This window comes from Ursus arctos, unplaced genomic scaffold, assembly GCF_023065955.2.
Source record: "Ursus arctos isolate Adak ecotype North America unplaced genomic scaffold, UrsArc2.0 scaffold_24, whole genome shotgun sequence".
Taxonomy (NCBI): Eukaryota; Metazoa; Chordata; class Mammalia; order Carnivora; family Ursidae; genus Ursus; species Ursus arctos.
This window is the reverse complement of record NW_026622919.1, coordinates 969,346-987,272: the sequence shown is the minus strand read 5'-3', so window position 1 is coordinate 987,272 and position 17,927 is coordinate 969,346. Positions and strand designations below refer to the sequence as shown.

General features: G+C 55.2%; 1 protein-coding gene across 1 annotated transcript in view; it reads right to left on the bottom strand.

Annotated features, from left to right (window-relative positions):
- CCDC57 (coiled-coil domain containing 57) overlaps positions 1 to 17,927 on the bottom strand; it is a 99,419-nt gene that overhangs the window by 67,727 nt on the left and 13,765 nt on the right. The window contains exons 5-9 of the mRNA XM_044378685.3: positions 13,081 to 13,182; positions 11,548 to 11,705; positions 11,355 to 11,429; positions 6,573 to 6,773; positions 2,367 to 2,525 (exon numbers count right to left, since the gene is read on the bottom strand). Coding sequence (XP_044234620.1) covers positions 2,367 to 2,525; positions 6,573 to 6,773; positions 11,355 to 11,429; positions 11,548 to 11,705; positions 13,081 to 13,182 — 695 coding nt within the window. The remainder of the gene's footprint in view (positions 1 to 2,366; positions 2,526 to 6,572; positions 6,774 to 11,354; positions 11,430 to 11,547; positions 11,706 to 13,080; positions 13,183 to 17,927) is intronic.

Below are 17,927 nucleotides of genomic sequence, written 5' to 3'. Positions count from 1 at the left end.
GGGAGGAAAGGGCAGCCTGGCCGATACCGTGGTCCCAGCCTAGTGAGACCCTCTGCCGGGGACACAGCTGAGCCGAGCCGGACTCCTGAACGCAGAGACCGAGATGATATGTGGACGTAGTTACACCTGCTGGGTCTGCAGTAATTTGTTCCAGAGCAACGATAAAGTAATACGCAACGGGTTTAAAATCCAGGGGAGAAATGATTTGGAATTTAGCATCCTAAACGCAGCAAAATCAGCACTCACACAGGAAGGCAAACATGGAACATCTTCAGACACAAAGGCTCACAGCAGTGGGACAGGGCTTTGAAAACTGTGCTGAAAGCCCACTTGTTTATTGTTTTAAAAATTTATGTATTTATTTTTGAGAGAGATAGAGAATGCAAGCTGGGGGAGGGGCAGAGGGAGAGAATCTCGAGCAGACTCCCGCTGAGCACAGAGCCCGACTTGGGGCTCGATCCCAGGATGCTGAGATCATGACCTGAGCCGAAATCAAGAGTTGGACGCTCAACCAACCGAGCCACCCAGTCACCCCCAAGTTGTTTATTTTTAAAATGTCCATGGAGGGCCAATACTTTGTAAAATGCCAGGAAACGCCACAGTACTGTCCTGTGACCATGAAGTTCCGGAATGCCCGTGCTCCCTGCCCTTGGGTCCCAGGGAGCAGGAACACAGAATATGTTCTCTGTCCACAACAGAATTAAATTAGAAATCAGTAACAAAAAGATATCTGGAAATCTCAAGATGGTGGGAAACTTAGCACCAGATTTATTTCTCTTTCTTTCTTTCCCTTTCTCTCTTTCCTTCCTTCCTTCCTTCCTTCCTTCCTTCCTTCCTTCCTTCCTTAAGATTTTATTTATTTGACAGAGAGAGACAGCCAGCAAGAGAGGGAACACAAGCAGGGGGAGTGGGAGAGGAAGGAGCAGGCTCCTAGTGGAGGAGCCTGATGTGGGACTCGATCCCATAACGCCAGGATCACGCCCTGAGCCGAAGGCAGACGCTTAACCACTGAGCCACCCAGGCGCCCCACAACAGATTTCTAAACAGCCCATGGACCAAAGAAGAAATTGCAAGGAAAATTAGAAAGTATTTGTAACACGGGGCCCCTGGGTGGCTCAGTCGTTAAGCATCTGCCTTCGGCTCAGGGCGTGATCCCGGCGTTATGGGATCAAGCCCCACATCAGGCTCCTCCACTGGGAGCCTGCTTCTTCCTCTCCCACTCCCCCTGCCTGTGTTCCCTCTCTCGCTGGCTGTCTTTCTCTGTCAAAATAAATAAATAAAATCTTTAAAAAAATAAAAAAGAAAGTATTTGTAACTGAATAATATCAGAATCTGTAGGAGGCAGTGAAGTAGTCCTTGGAAGGAAATTCACAGCATTAAATGCTATGTTTCTCAGAACAGAAGAATGGTCCAAAAATAACAATTGAGAATTCCACCATTAGAAGTTGTCAAAAGAGCATCAACTTAAAGCCAAAGGAAGTGGAAGAAAGGAAATAACGAAGATGAGAGTAGATGTCAATGAGAATAAAAACCCAGAAAACTAAGAAAAGTCAATGAAACCAAAAGCTGGCTCTTCGAAAAGATCTGTAAAATCAACAGATCTCCAGCTAGACCGACTGAGGACAGGAGAGAGACGGTTCTGACAGGCTCTGCACACACCGGGGAGATATCAGGAAACACCACGAACAAGTCCGCGCCAACAAAGTCAACAATGAAATGAAACAGCAAACGCACTGAAAGACACAAATTCCCAAAACTGACATAGAAACATAGAAAACTTGGAACAAGCATGCAGAGAAGCCAGATGCAGAGGGCACACAGACGGAACGGCGGGGCGGCAGGCGGGCTGAGACAAGAGGGAGCGCCGGCCGGGCAGGGACAGGTTTCGTGTCTCGGCTGCAGGGGTGGCTGGGACGTGTACGTGCTGGTCAAGATTCAGCAGCTGTACAGTTGAAACAAGTGCATTTTATTATATTTAAATTATTCCTCAAGAAAGAGAAATGTTCTTTACTCAAACATTCATTCCATCTGATAAGACGGTAGCAGTCGGACAGGAGACATAAAGCGGTGACTGTCCACACGGGATCAAGCAGCAGGAACGCTGCTGTGGGGCTTGCTACAGACCTGAGCCCATTCCCGGGGACAGGCTTTCTCTGGCCGCCCTCCATCACCCTGTCCCCTTGTTCTCTTTTCTCACAACCAGATGTTCTTCTGTTTCCTGTTTCTTGTCTTTTTCCCTCAATAAGATGTGAGGCCAGGGCCTTGATTCTTTTCCCTTTTGTACCCTTAGCACCCAAAACAGCACTGGGCCCCGAGGAAGCGCACACTGAAAAGAACCCTCTCGGGGAAGCTGTGGGGACAGTCACCTTCCGATGTCCTGCTGGCATCTGGCCAGATGTGCCTTGAGCTCCACCTCCCCTTCCTGCAGCGACTGAATGTGAAGGTCCTTGGCGACCATCTCCTTGGACAGCTGAGCGATCTGGGCATCCCAGCCGGATTTCAGAGCTGACGCGTCCTCCCGAAGTCTGCACAAAGAAGGGAAGCTGTGTGACTGTGGGTGTGGTGCTCACTCCAGCTTTCTCTCACCCACACGCGCGCCACCCTCAGCGGAAATCTACGCACCAGTGTCTCCGCATCAGGGTGGAGATTCCCTCACCCAGCTCAGGAAATGGTCCTACCCAAGAAGCAATGTCCCCCCACCCACGCCACCAACCCAGGTGCCCACTAAACACCCACAGCACGCCACGTCCGCACCAGACGTGCAGGGAGAGGGGAGCCACGGAGGTCTCGGGGCGGCGCCGCTGGGCTCACCTGTGCCACGCCTCGTGCAGCCCCTCCACACGGAGACACACGTTTTCAAATTCAACAGTAACATGAGGTTGTACAGAAACCCTTACACTACCTGGTAGAATCACCAAAACTCAGATAAATTTCCCCAGAAGAAAAACCCTAGAGAAGACACCTAGAGATACTGACCAGGGGAGACGCAGTACTGACGGCACAACAGGCCACTGGGACGCACCCCCTGCGCAGCCCGACTGTTACAGGACGGGGCACAGAATCACCACCTCCGGAGGAAAGCAAGGTGGCTAGTACGCGTCAAGTCTTTGGGCTCTGCGGCTACGCCACCCAGAGGCAGCGCGTGTCACATTCTCAGAGGAGGAAGAAAGTGTCCACAAAGAGTTTCCAGCATGATTCTCAGCCACTGGAAAGAGACCATTTTTCTTCAAATGCTTCCAACAAATTATTTCTAGTACAATTTGTACAAAGTCATCCTGACGTCGTACCTGTTCTCACACCACAAAGGGCTGCACAAAGTTGGAAACTTCACCACACATCCAGTTGAGACAACGTGCAGGTGCCAGGAGGGGGGCCGGGACTGGCTCAGCCTGGGGGCCACGCAGCCCCGCTCCAGGCGGCGCTCCCCGCTCCAGTACCGCAGGGTGGTCGGGTGACAAAGTGCAGGCCGGGACCGGTGCCACGGTGGCCCTTGACATGTGCTATCCTGGAGCCACGTCCCCACAGGGTCTGGGCCTCGGCCGGCTGAGCCGCACCAGCACCAAGCGTCTGACGTGATGGGGGGACACGACGGCTCTCCTTCAGCTACGCTCCCATCTACACGCCCCCAGGGAGCGGGACGGACACAACATCACCCATATGTCAGCAACTCAATTTAAGGGGCAAAGGACATCGGCCAGCAGGGAACTTGTCACTGAGGCTTTTTCTGACTTTCCAGGTGGGAAAGAGCGGCTGGCGGCCCTGGAGGTCACCTGCCGGGCCTCAAGCAGCACCAGGGGGATGGTCCACATGGACTTCCCGTTACGCTCCCCGACACTGCTCCTATGCACCCCGAGTGTGGCAGCCCCCGCCCCCCCCCCCCAATGACAGGAGAAGCCGCTGGGACTCAGGAGCTGTATTTGTGTGTTTTCTGTTTGCAATGCACACCGACCAAGGATCTGCCCACCACAGAGCTCCGCTTGTGCCCCGAACGTGAGCCCGGCTCCTGTGCCAATTTGCTAAGACCAACCCAGCCCAATAAGGTCGGGGCTCTGGAGAGCATGGGGACTCACCCTTACTGCGTCCTGGACCCCCGCAGTCAAGCACCCCGCAGTCAAGCGTCCTGGACCCCCTCTGCTGCTCAACATGGGACCACGGGCCACACGTGGTTCCTGAGCACGTGGCTGGTCTGAACTGAGATGTAGCTTCAAAATTTAGCACTCAAAAAACGCAAAATATCTCCATAATAATTTTTTCAGGCAAAAGCATGAGTTGTTACACTGATTTCTTGTTAATGATGCACAGCGTGATTGGGTTAGTCTCCCCTCTCTCTTCTTGTGCCTTAACTGTGGACCCCGGAAAGGGGCCCCGCCCGTGTGGCCAGCGGCGACTCTATGCTGCAGGTGATATGGTGGCACAGAGCACGGTGGGTTCTCACAAAGCCTCTTCGGGCCACGGCCTCTTACTGTGGCATTCATGACCCAATGCCCTCAGAATATCATCACAAATACACCCAAAGAAATAGCTCAAAATATGGGCTGTTTTGTTGCTCATTTCCAAACAGCATACGTCTTAGTATGAGAAGACACGGACTGTCCCAGGCATGATGGCCCCAGGCAGCACCGGCCACGGCCTGCGAGCCGGGCCGCACAGAAGAGCAGCGAGGAACCCAAGGACAGACACGTCGAAAGGCGAGCGCGGGTAGGAGGAGGCGGTTCAGGGCCTCCATGCAAGTAGATCTGACCGCAGCTGTGAGAAGGGCCCGTACAGAGCCTCGCAGCCCAGAGGGAACACATCCGCCCGTCAGACTGTCCTCTAACTGCGTTGCTTGCGTTGAACAGATCAACAAGATCGTGCGTTCAGTCAAGGAACCTTCCTGAGTGAGCTCTAACTTCCTGGTATTGTACCGTTGCACGAGCCATCTCCCCCCGACGGAAATATAATTGGGCAGAGCACCCTCTCTAGAATGGAGCCAGTCACGCTTCCCAAACATACAGGAAAAGCCAGTTGCTAAGTAAGGTAAACACTAGCCAACAACCGACTTAACTGTCTTAATCGGATATTTTTAGTAAACACAGCTTCTCCAAGTATCACATCCTCACTGGCAGCCAGGAGCCTGGAGTCCAGTTCCAAGTCCAGCTCCCACTGGTTCTACACGCACATGCGTCCGCCTGGACGCTGTGCACGGTGGGACAGAGCTGCTCACACATCACACCTGGCCGAGATGCTCAGAAGAAAACTGGGTTTAGGAAGAAACCAAAGGAATACTACTCAGCCATCAAAGAAAAAAAAAGGAATCTTGCATCTGCAACAACGTGGATGGAACTAGAGGGGATTATGCTAAATGAAATACGTCAATCAGGGAAAAACAATTATATGATCTCACTCATATGTGGAATTTAAGAAACAAGACAGAGGATCATAGGGGAAGAGAGGGAAAAATAAGACAAAATCAGAGAGGGAGAAAAACCGTAAGAGACTCTTCATCATAGGAAACAAACTGAGGGTTGCTGCAGGGGAGGGGGTGGGGGGATGGGGCAACTGGGTGGCGGGGTTAAGGAGGGCGTGTGATGTAATGAGCACTGGGTGTTGTATACGACTGATGACCTCTACCTCTGAAACCAATAACACACTATATGTTAACTAACTGAATTTAAGTTAAAAGAATAAAGTTAAAAAAAAAAGAAACGAGTTAATGGAGGAATTGGAATCCGTGTGCAAAACAGGGCATCTGCTGTGAAAACCATCTGGCAGCTCCTCAAAAAGTTAAACATAGGGGTGCCTGGGGGGCTCAGTCAGTGAAGCATCTGCCTTCAGCTCAGGTCATGGTCTCTGGGTCCTGGGATCAAGTCCCGCCTCAGGATCCCTGCTCAGCGGAGAGTCTGCTTCTCCCTCTGCCTGTTGCTCCCCCTGCTTCACTCTTTCTCTGACAAATAAATAAATAAAATCTTAAAAAAAAAAGTTAAACATAGATTTACCATCTGATCCAGCAATTCACCTTCTGGGTTTACCTCTCCCCAAATTTTAAAGAGACCTGAATAGGTATTTGCACAGCCATGTTCGCAGCAGCACTATTCACAAGAGCCCAAAGGTGGAAACAACCCGAGTGCCCACTGACAGGTGAATGGATAAACGAAATGTGGCCCACCTGCATAGTGAGGACCACTCAGCCGCAAACAGGAAGGACATCGGCCACCTGCTCCAATATGGGAGGACCGAGGAGGCATTACGGGAATAAGCCAGTCACAGAAGGACAGACGCTGCAGGATTCCACTCACATGAGGGACCCAGAGCCCTCAACGCCAGAGACACAGTGTAGACGGTGGGTTCCAGGGGGTGGGGGAAGGGAACGGGAAGGGACATTTTGGTGCCTGCACAACGCACTGAATGTGCACTTTAAATGTTTGACGGTAAATTTTGTATTATGTGTCTTTTGCCACAAATAATTGCACACATTCATACATACATACACACGGCACAATCTGAAAAATAGAAAAGGAGTAAAAGGGTTAAGAGAAACGACCAGAGCGGGCAGAGGTGTCTCCACCCACTTCGCGCCCCCCGCCCGCACTCACTTGTCCATGGCGGCATCCCTGGACTTCAGGGCGTCGGCCTGCCCCCCCTCGGCCCTGCGCAGCCGCAGCTCCAGGGTCTCACAGCGGGCCTGCAGCTCCTGGGCCCTGGCCTCCAGCGCCCGCAGCTGCTCCGCGTGGGCGCCCTTCACAGCCGCCAGCACCGCGTCCCTTTCCCTGGCCAGACGGTCGAGCTCCTCGTGCCTGAAACACAGGCCGGTGTCAGAGCAGCGCACACAGGCCCTGGCCGGTGCCCAGAGCACACACACCTCTCCCGCGTACGGGGGCTGCTGCGCTCGGCGCGTCCTGCCCGGCCACCTCTGTAGCAGCCACCTGACCACGTGCTCACGCCCCTCAGGTAAACACCGGCTGGACGGTTCTTAGACGCCAGGTCTCTGGACACTCCGGAGCTCACCCTCCCCCGAAGAAAGACCCCAGCGACAGGAGCTCTAGGAAAGCTGTCTTGCCGCCACCCCCACCGGCTTTCCTACCGGCTCCCGAAAGCAGGGCGCAGGCATACGCCACCTCTGCGGCTCAGCAGCCGTCAGTCACCCGGAACGCCGAGGCCTTCCCTGCGACTGGGGGCTGCCGGACACCAGCTGCTCGCCTATCTTTGCCGGAAATGCCAGACCTAGCAGAATCCCATGACCAGGACAGAGGCTCGTCTGGACAGGACACCAAGCTGGCGGACGTCACACAGATGTGTGACTGGCAACGCTCGGGACTTCTTACGCTTGTATTCTACTTGGTTTCAATAAAAAGTTAAAAGCCCTAAAAAATGTAACTTTACATGGTATTTTTTATTTTTATTATTATCTTTTTAGACAGAGAGAAAGCAGGGTGGTGGGAGAGAGAGACTCTTAAGCAGGCTGCAGCCCAGCGCAGAGCCCAACGCAGGGCTTGAACTCACGACTCTGACATCATGACCTGAGCTGAAACCAAGAGTCGGATGCTTACCCACCTGAGCCACCCAGGTGTCCCCTACATGTTTTTTTTTTGTTTTGTGTTTTTTTTAGATTCCATCAGCATTTTTCTTTTAAGATTTTATTTATTTGATGGAGAAAGAGAGCAAGAGAGAGCACGAGCAGGGGTAGCAGCAGAGGCAGAGGGAGAAGCAGGCTCCCCGCTGAGCAGGGAGCCCGATGCGGGGCTTGATCCCAGGATCTGAAGGTCATGACCTGAGCCGAAAAACAGACGCTTCACCGATGGAGCCACCCAGGCACCCCTTCCATCAGCATTTTTCAGTGGGATGGTGAAGCCTTATTCAACCAAGTCACGTGAAAGTACTTTACATTCTAATTACAATCAAGCCTCACCTTATCCATATTGCAACCTGTTCAGTATTTTCCACCTTCTGTTAGCAAAAAAATGAACACAGGCCAGTTGCTGTACCTACCAGCGTCTGGCAGCACAGGCCCCTCTCATCAGACCGGGAAAAGTCTCATCGCGACGGCTAGTGAGAGGAGTGGAGTTACTCCCGAACTGCACTGCGTGATTGTTGCTTAGTGACTTTCGAAAGGCAAACACCAGACTCTGGGGTGGGAAGCCTGCCTTCTGCCACCTTGGCTCCATTTGTGCTGCTCGCGACACCACACTGTCACACAGCGTGATCGGAGGCGAAGCATGTGCGTGTGTTCTCATAACCTGCTCTAATAACGGGTCTGAAAGCGTGTCAGGTGTATTCGCACTAACCCGTCCTAACCTAGACCGCTCTGGTACCTCTGACACACGTGCTCTGTAATTCTCAGTGTTTTCATGATACTCCTCCAAACACGAACTGAAAACCAAGTGAGACGTTCTTGCACAGCAAGCTGACCAGCCAGTGGTTTCACAGCAAGGGCGGGTTCTGCTGAGCTCTTTCCCTAAATGGAAACTAAGTCTGCAAGCTTCAGGCTTTAGGGAGAAATGGTAAAGCTTGTGACAAAATCGAAAGCATCTTGCTGTGTCCATATCATGCTGGCGAACGTGTTCCCCGCGTCACAACCTTCCAGTTTCCCAGCTTCTCAGGACAAGGGGTTCCCACGCTGTCACTAAGCAAAAGGGCACCAGGTGTATATAACGGTCACAGAATAAGTCTTAGAAAAGCGTCTTACCCAAACTTCTGGAACAGAGAACACGAATGATCCTGCCGACCGAGCCAGGCACTACCAGCTCTCTGCTCCCACAGAGCTACCAGCAGGCACATGACGCACAGTCATGCCAGGCGCGAGGCGGCAGGTGGTTCCTGGCAGGTAACCGGAAGCCGTCCAAAGCCTGGCGGATGCTGCCAGAGAGCCCACCCAGCTGCTCTCTGGCCATGAGTGTGATGAGGTGGCCAGCCCCACGCAGGTGCTCACAAACTGATGGGGGGACCCTCTCCCCTCAGTTGGGGGGCATTTCTAAGGAGACTTACAGTTTACTTAATTATTGAATTTTATAGTATATTATAGTGTTTTGTAAATTATGTACAAGTAATTATCAGAATACATTCACTTAGAAACCTTTTAGAACACTTGAGCCTTGTTACCCCAGCAAATTTCACTGTTTCTAGTTTATACAAGTATATGTACTGTTGTTAAAGGAGATTGATTTCAAATTTCTGAAGCATAAGAAATACATGATGGGACGCCTCGGGGGCTCAGTCGTTAAGTGTCTGCCTTCAGCTCAGGTCATGATCTCAGGGTCCTGGGATGGAGCCCCGCATTGGGCTCCCTGCTCAGCGGGGAGCCTACTTGTCCCTCTCCCTCTGCTCCACCCAGCTTGTGCTCTCTCTCCCTCAAATTAATGAATACAATCTTAAAAAAAAAAAAAGAAAGAAAGAAAGAAAGAAAGAAAGAAAGAAAGAAAGAAAGAAAGAACTACTTGTTTCACTAGCCGTCACAATCAGATTGATTTCAGCTCAGGCCACAGTCTCAGGGTCCTGGGTCAGAGCACCGCATTGGGCTCCCTGCTCAGTGGGGAGTGTGCTTGAAATTTTCTCCCTCTCTCTCTGCCCCTCCCCCTCACACATGTTCTCACTCTCTAAAATAAATAAATAAATCTAAAGAAAAAAGAGAGTGACCAGTTTTACTTTACCTTTCTTTCTTTCTTTCTTTTTCTTTCCTTTCTTTTTCTTTCTTTCTCTCTCTCTCTTTCTTTCTTGAGATATTAAAGTAATCTCTGCACCCAACATGGGGCTTGAACTCACAACCCCGAGACCCAGAGTCATGTGCTCCACTGACCGAGGAGCCAGACACCCCTGAACAGTTTTACTTCTTAATGCCAATATTTATAATATGCTAAAAATTATATTCATTTTCAACTATTTCAGCGTATGAATAAAAACACTTTGGGGGTGGCTGGCTGGCTCTGTCTGTGGAATGTGTGGCTCTTGATCTTGGGGTCATGAGTTCAAGCCCCACACGGGATGTAAACATTACTTAAATATAATTTTAAAAAGAAAAAGGCTCCAGCTGTGGACATGAAGAGGAACACAGTTTTCACCGAAGGCCGGCCGCCACTGCGCATCCCGGCACCACAGGCCTGCGTGGGGCCAAGCTGGACCACATCCTGCCGTGCGCATGGGGCCCGCATGCCCCCAGCAGGAGCAGGAGCACGACCCCCGCCCCAGCTCCCGCGTGCCGGCCTGGCCAAGGGTACACGGGCCGACGGCATCTATACGGTGGCCTAGAGGGCAGCCCCCAGCTCCAGCCTGACTCCAGGTGAAAAAGCAGTAGACGGACAGCCTGTGAAGCTTTTCTCCTCAGCGTGCGCAGACCGCACAAACGTCGCGGCCAGAAAACACAGAACTGCCCCAGACGGCCCGTGCTCCCCCACCCTCACCGGCTCGTTCCCGAGCATACTCACCACCACCATCCTGGTGCTTCTCCAGAAAAGGAAGAGGGTGACTCCTGTGGCGGGGGAACGGTAGACGCTGCCCCCTCAGGCTCTCTGGGACCCACCTAACCCCGGGCCCGGGCTGCTCCCAAGGGCACGGGCTCCCCCACACCCTCGTCCCTGGGTGGGCCACCTTGTGCTCTCTCAGGGTCCCTGCCCGGGGGGTGCCACGCTGTGTACGTGCTGGGCATCCCCTGACCCCTGGCGGTGTGGGGCACGCAGCCCACACTGAGGAGTGAGACAAGTATTTCGGCAGGAAGAAGGGGGGGGCTCTTGAGAATCTAGAGAACGTACAACCAGGAGAGCAGGATTATTTTGCCAAAATAATGCAGAAATGAAAGGTGACTGTATCCCCAAAGTGACATTTGTTGCTGCAGTCTAAAAGCAATGAACTGGTCAATAAAACTTTTCTTTTTTTCTTTGGAGACAGAGAACTTGCGTGTGCGCTCAAGCCTGGGCAGGGGCAGAGGGAGTCCTAAGCAGGCTCCGTGCCCAGCGCCAGCCTGATGTGGGGCTCGATCTCACGACCCCGAGATCACCACCTGAGCTGAAATCAAGAGTCAGATGCTTAACCAACTGAGCCAGCCAGGCGCCCCCTGGTTAATAAAACTTTTAAGTTTAAAAGTCTTAAAACACCGGGCGTGCCTGGCTGGCTCAGTCAGTGGAGCACGTGACTCTTGATCTCGGGGTTCTGACTCCAAGCCCCACATCGGGTGTAGACAGAACTTAAAAATAAAACCTTAAAAAGTCTTTTAAAAAACGTTTTAAGACACTAAAAAGCCTAACTACCACCGAGAAAATCCTGAACAGAGCATGGAAGCAGACCCAAACCCAAAGTCGCAAATTCAAAGGCTGGACGGCCCGCCGGTTGGCAGGAGCCTCTGCCTGGACCTAACCCCAGCGGCCAGGCCGGGAGCCAGGAACACTCACTTCCTCCTGAACGCCTCCTCTTCCCTCTTCCTGGAGAGCTGCACACAGTCAAGCTTGCCCTCTAAGTCCCTTATCCTGAAGAGGAGGAACTGTTAGCCACAAGAGCAGACCAGGGCCCGCTGCCACGCCCGGCGGCCTGCGCAGGCCGGCACAGGCGGAAGCCCCCGCCCAGAGAGGCAGGCCCGGTCCGCACCGCGCGTCCTTGGCGGCTGCCAGGTCCCTGAGCTCCTGGCCGCTGCGCCGCAGCTCTCCCTCCAGCCCCGCATTGGCGGCCTCTGCGCTCCGCAGCGACTCCGCGGCCTGCACGGTGGCTTCCTTCACAGCCGCAAGCTCCTTGTTCAACAGCTTCACCTTCAAGAGATGAAGAATTCAAAATGAGGCTAGAACTGGAGCCGGGCCGGGAGAAGAACACGTAACCCCAGAAGCAGCACAACAGGGAAGGTGCCCCTTGACGCCGATGCCCCACGACCCCTGAGGGCACGCTGCACCCCACCACGGGGCCCACGCGTCCATCCTGGCTCCCATGTGAATACTGCTCAGACACCGGACTCAACCTGCGGCCGTGAACTGCCGGCCACGGTAATGGCTTTGCACGTGTAAGCCGCGCTGCCCGCTGGGGGAGGTGCCCACGGGTTTGTACGGCCAGGCGTGGCAGATGGAGGTGGGGCAGGGCATGGCCCCGCATGTCCCGCCAGCCCTCTCCCCCCTGACTCTCAGAAATCCCCATGTGGCCTCCTGCAGGTCACTGAAGGGCAGCCTGGGCCCTGGCTGGCAGGGGGCAGGGCTCCTGCAGGAGTGTGGTCAGGGGTACTCATGCACAGGGGCCAGACAGGGCCTGAGAGGATGCGGACTGGCACTCCAGGAGAACTGGTGTCCCTGCCAGGAGGTGAGGATGGGCTGGGAGCTGCCTGGCCTGCATGCGGGCCACATAGGACTGCCAGGATTCCTGGGGCCTCTGGCTGGCCAAGTGCTGCCCCTTGGACTATGGCACTGTGGGAAGGCTGGAGGCCTGTGGGAAGGCTGGAGGCCTGTGGGAGGGGCCCTCCCTGACCGCTAGGGCGGGGTTTCTCTTCCTGACACCTGCTGGATGCCCCTGCAGGTGTAACCTATTGGGGTGGCAGGGCCAGGCCACGTGTCCTCCCCTGCTTCTTCCTCCCCTGCACAACCTCCCGCTTCCTCAACGCTGGCCCCTGTCTCCATACTAAAGGTCAGTTGTGCACGCAGCTCGCGTGTGCCCTGGCAGCACGTGGGCTAGTGCATCAGAGAACCCACGCTCACACAGGCCCTGAGGGCATGCTGCACCCCATGCTGCACCCCGTGGGTGCACAAGCTGCACGCAGGCCCTGAGCGCCCGGCCCGGCCTCCTGTGCTGTAAATGGGGGTTGAGCAGCACCCCCGGGGCCATTCCCGGTGCTCACGGAGGACACAGGCCAGCAGCCGGCCCTCTCCACCAGGGTCGGGGGGCAGTTTATCCCGGGTGGGGGCACCCTTCCCTAACACCGGGGCAACCAGAGCGGTGGCACCGGCCCTCCTCTGTCCCTCATGAAAGGGGCCACATAGCAGGCACCGTGGCGGGCACTGCCCAGGCGTGTCACCCGTGGCCCCTGCACGGCAAGGGAGGCCTCTGTGTGAACCCCACCTTCCTGCCCAGAGGTAGCCTCACGGCTCAGGAGCAGCCCCTGACGTCTGTGGAGGGAATGGTCACAGCCCGAAGGCCATACCCCACCTTGAGCTCATGAGTCAAGACCACGTTACTCATGCTGTCCGCCTGTAGCCGGAACCCGTGCTCCCTCTTCTGCATTTCAGACTCGAATTCCAGCAGCAGCTCCTAAAACAGAAAGGGCTGGTGGTGGGAGGAGACCGTGGCGCCCCCGCAGAGACCCCCGCCACAACTAAGCACCGGGCGAGCGGGCCCGAAGCTGCCAGGACACAGAGGTCCCTGGAGGTGGAGGCGCGACATGAGCCCTGCAGACACGGTCCGGCCAGTCTGCGCAAACCGCCTCAGAGGGCTCCCGTGGCGTCAGTGTGCCTCGACCGATCGCCCAGGTGGTGCCACCAGTTTTTGCCGGGCACCCACGGAGCCGCCGGGCCTGTCCACTGGGCACACACAGATGAGGAACTGCTGGGGACTGGGGACAGAGGCCCCTGGGGCTGCTCACTTTGCCCCCGTGCGGGAGCAGTGCTGCCAGCAGCGTTCCAGCTGGTTCCGGCTGCTCCCTGCCTGTCTCCCGGCTCTCGGCTGGCTCCCTGCCAGGACCGGCAGCCATGGGGCAGCCCCATCCACACCTTCCAGGATGCAGACCACGGCTCCGCGACACCTGGCTCTGCAAGCAGGCAGTCTTCTGAGCTTCACCCCCAAGCCGAATCTAAAAACTCGACACGTTATTATGACGATAAAAGTATTCACTGCACACTCGCCAGGGAACGGTGACCACAGTTCATAACCGACAGCCCACTGTTTCTCCTGGAGTTTGGGTTACCCTCCGACCTCCCGCCACCTCTCTCTCCTAGGTCATCCCGTTCCCTCACGTTCCTTCACGGTGTCCACTTGCGCAGCGTGACCCTCTCTCCTAGGGGACAGCCACTCCAGAGGCTCCACACTCCGGCCTGGCTTCTCCCCGGACTGCCGCACAGCTGTCTCTCCGGCTGCCCTTCACACCTCCCCGCGCGTTCCCCGGCACTCCTGTCCCTCTTCCTCTCTGTGCGTCCCTCCTGCTGGGAAGAGCCTCTGCCGGACTCCACGCCCCAAACGGCCTCACCGGGGGTCTGGAAGCCCAGCTCTGGCCAGGCCCAGGCCCACTCGTTCCTGCGTAGAACTCTGGGAGTATGAGGCTGCCAGCAGGGCCCTGTGGCTGGGGCTACCCAATCCAGGGGATGCCAGGCAGTCTGCTCAGCTCAGGCCCCCATTGTCCCGGCAGCCTTCTCCAGCTCCCATCTCTTGGTTCCCACTGGTCTGAACTCAGAAGGGAATGGAGGCAGCTGAGGGTTGAGCCCTTGGCCACGGGCCAGGCTGCAGAGCATGCTCCAGTACTTTGGGAGACTCCGGCTGAGCCCAGCATCTGCAGGCAGCCCCCTTCCACCCGCATGTGCGGACCCGAGGGCCCTGCGCTCACACCTCGCAGCCGGTCTGCAGTGCTGACTGCAGCTAAGCCGCGGGGGGGGCCCTGTGTCCATTCTCCCCTTCCAAAAGTTTCCCAGATGTCTCCGATACATCTCCCACTATTGCCTGGGCCTCTGCGGGCCTTTCATTCTGAAGTCCCCACCCTGAGAAGCGACTGGGCCGTGTCCTCGATAGTCTGCCCTTCCTGTTTTCCACTGCATGTTTCTGGAATGTGATTGCTGGATTGAACTTCCTGTTTTATCCTCCACATCTCTTAAATTTTCCCCCAGATTTTATTTTTTATCTATATTCTGAGTTTATTTCTTTAAATATACTTTTAATTGTCAAAATTCTTTCTTGTTTTGTGAATGGCCCTTCCTCCTAACATCCTATTCTTGGGTTATGGATGCAAAACACATCTCTGGTGGCACTAATCACAGGACGGCCCACAATGCACCCCAGGAGCCTGAACACTAAGACGCAACATGAGGTGAGGCTGGGCCTGTCCCCACCCCGTCCAGACAGGCTCAAGCTCTCAACTGTGCAGAGGGTGGGGGTCACAGGATCACCACCTCGCCTGCGGACGGCTAGACCGGCATGGACAAGCAGAGGCCTGTGAAGGCACAGCCGCCGCCTCACCCCGGACGTGGGCACACAGTGGTGGGCTTCAGGATCACTGACCCAGGAGTCATCGTTCTCTCAGGGCTACTTTCCCATGCTGCTGGCAATTCTCAAAGGTCTCATAACCCTGTCTCAGCTGTACGTTCCTATTCGGGAACGGGGCAAAGAAAAGTTCCCTGGAACGTCACCAAAATTAAATCACCTGCTAGTCATGCGATAGTGCTGAGGAAAGGAAAAGGCCGGGGCCAGGACGGAAGACTGTGGTAACACACGTACCCGAGGGCTTGCTTCTGGGGTACGTAAGGAACTCTTACATATCAACACGTGAGGACGGATAACCCACCTTGTAAGAAGGGCAAGAAAGGTGAACTGACACTTCACAAAAAAACATGTCTTAATGGCCAACGAGCACGTGAAAAGATGCTTACACACTGACCATCGGGAACAAGCTAATTAAAACCACAGTGAGACAGACACCATGACCCGCCCTGTAAAGTGGCTAAGTGGGAAAGATGGACGACACTCCGTGCTGACAAGGACACAGAGCAGTGAGAATGCTGATCGAAGGCTGGCGCTGGTGGGAGCTAAGATGGCACAACTGTCTGGAAAACAGTTTGGCGGTTTCTTACCACGTTAAACATGCCCCTAGCACACAACCCAGAAACTCTGCTCCTAAGTTATTTACCCGAATGAATGGAGGCCTGCCAAGAACGTTCACAGCAACTTTATTCCAAACGACCTCCAACTAGAAACGACCCAATGTCTGAAACATCCAGCCGCAGGTGAGCGGGGAGCCGACTGGTACAGCCACACGGGGCAAGAGAAGGAACAGCGCGCTGACCACAGCATGCTGCGTGAAAAGCCAGACAGGAAAGAGCACGTAGCGCGGGACTCTGGCAACAGCGGACGTCGCCCGTCATGGAGGGAAGCAGACAGGTGGCTGCTAGGGCTGGCGTGGCGCTCACTCACTGACTGCAAAGGAGCACCCCGGGACTTCACGTGACACAAGCTTCTGTCCTGGCCGTTACGTGGGTGCGTGCGTGTGTCAGAAGTCGCGGTGGTGCACAGACTGCATGTAAATCGGGGTCCCTCACATCAGCCCCACGGCCCACACCCGCTGCTTTCCTTCCTCTCGGGTGTGTAATTCAACTTGTTAAAGGAAACTGTGCTGAGCTTCCGCCCGGGAAGGAGCTCCTGCCTGCTGGGCATCCGGGTACACATGTCAGGGACGCTGCCCCGTACGCAGCCCCCCAGCTGACACCAGGTCAGCCCCCACTGCACGCAAGCCCCTGAGCCCCCCGCCCACGAGCTGCTGCTTCTCTAGCTGAGGCCCTTCCAACCCCTTCACTGCTGTGGTCCTCACTGCTGTCAGTCCCTTCGTGTCCTGTTCCCCGTGGTCTCAGAGAAGAGACAGACCTCCATGGTCGATCTGCCACGTGGACTGAGGTGTGGACATGCTTGTTCCTCAGACGTGGCTCACACGTGAAGAACTGACACCCAAAAATTACACGGGGGGAGGGGTGCACAGTGGAACTGAGATGCAGAATCCTGGAGCTAGTGTCTGACTTTGTCTCCCCCATCCTAAAATCTCAAGGTGACCCGACCCAGCCCTGGCACCTAGAGCAGAGCAGAGGTGACACGAGGCAGGTGAAGCCCGTCCCCACAAAGGAGCCGGCGAGGGCAGCGTGCGGACAACACAGTACAGCAAGCAAAATCCAAGTGGCTGATGAAGTCATGGGGCTCCAGAGTCTGAGGGAGGCCAATCCCAGCCCGACTGTGCTGGTGAGGGTGAGGCCACATCTGCCACGTCCCTGGTCCGCCCTCTCCAGGGAGGCAGGCGGGAGCCGCACACCTGCCTGGTGATACATCCACATGGGATCCCTAAATCTCTGAAGGTCAAGTGGGGGTCTCAGAGACACTCACATAAGTACAATTGAAAGCATACATTTTACTTTTTTTGCCCTTTGAAAAGTAAAAGTATAAGGAGTCACGTGAATTCCCCTTACTAGAACCTGAATATGATAATCTTTTTTAAAAATTTAAATAATTAACTAAAGAGAGGGAGAGAGTGAGCGCACAAGCAGGGGGAGCAGCAGAGGGAGAAGCAGACTCCGCCCGGGAGCAAGGAGCCTGACGTGGGGCTCCATCCCAGCACCCTGGGATGATGACCCGAGCTGGAGGGAGACGCTTACCCCAGGGGCCCCCAGAACATGAGAATCATTGAGATTCTTTCCTCCTAACATATTACAAGACCACGAAGCATTTGGTTTCTGCTCCAAGTTCTGCAGGCTGTGGGGGCTGGGCCGTCACGCAGACGGAGCAGGGCCAGCAGGGAAGTGCTGACCTGAGGGAAAAGTCCAGCCCAGGAACAAGGAGCGCTTCACCCCGATTCACAGCTCACGTCCACCTCCACCACCCTCCTCTCTTGCTCCAGGGAACCCACTTTCCTGCCGGGCCCCTGACGGGCCCTCACCTCCCATCCTCCCATTGAACGCTCTGCCCAGGGCTCCTCTGTCTACGCCTGCCCTTTGACGATGCCCCAGGCTTCCAGTTCCGTACTCTGTGACCTCCCCACCCTGAACTCCAGTGTGAAAAGTCCCCTCTTACCCAACACATCCTCCTGGAAGGCCAGGAGCCACCTCCCATGCAGCCTGAGAGCACTGGTGTTGTTCCCAGGGCTGCTGCCTGTGAGCCCTACGTGGCTGCCTACCCCTCAGACCCCCTGAACCTTGAACGCCTGCCCCGGGAGCTCTAAGCATGCGGGTACCCACCACTCCCTCCATGCCCCTTAACACCTGCAGGCTTCTGCTCACGACTCCCCTTCCTGACCACCCTGCCTTACTGCGTTGTGC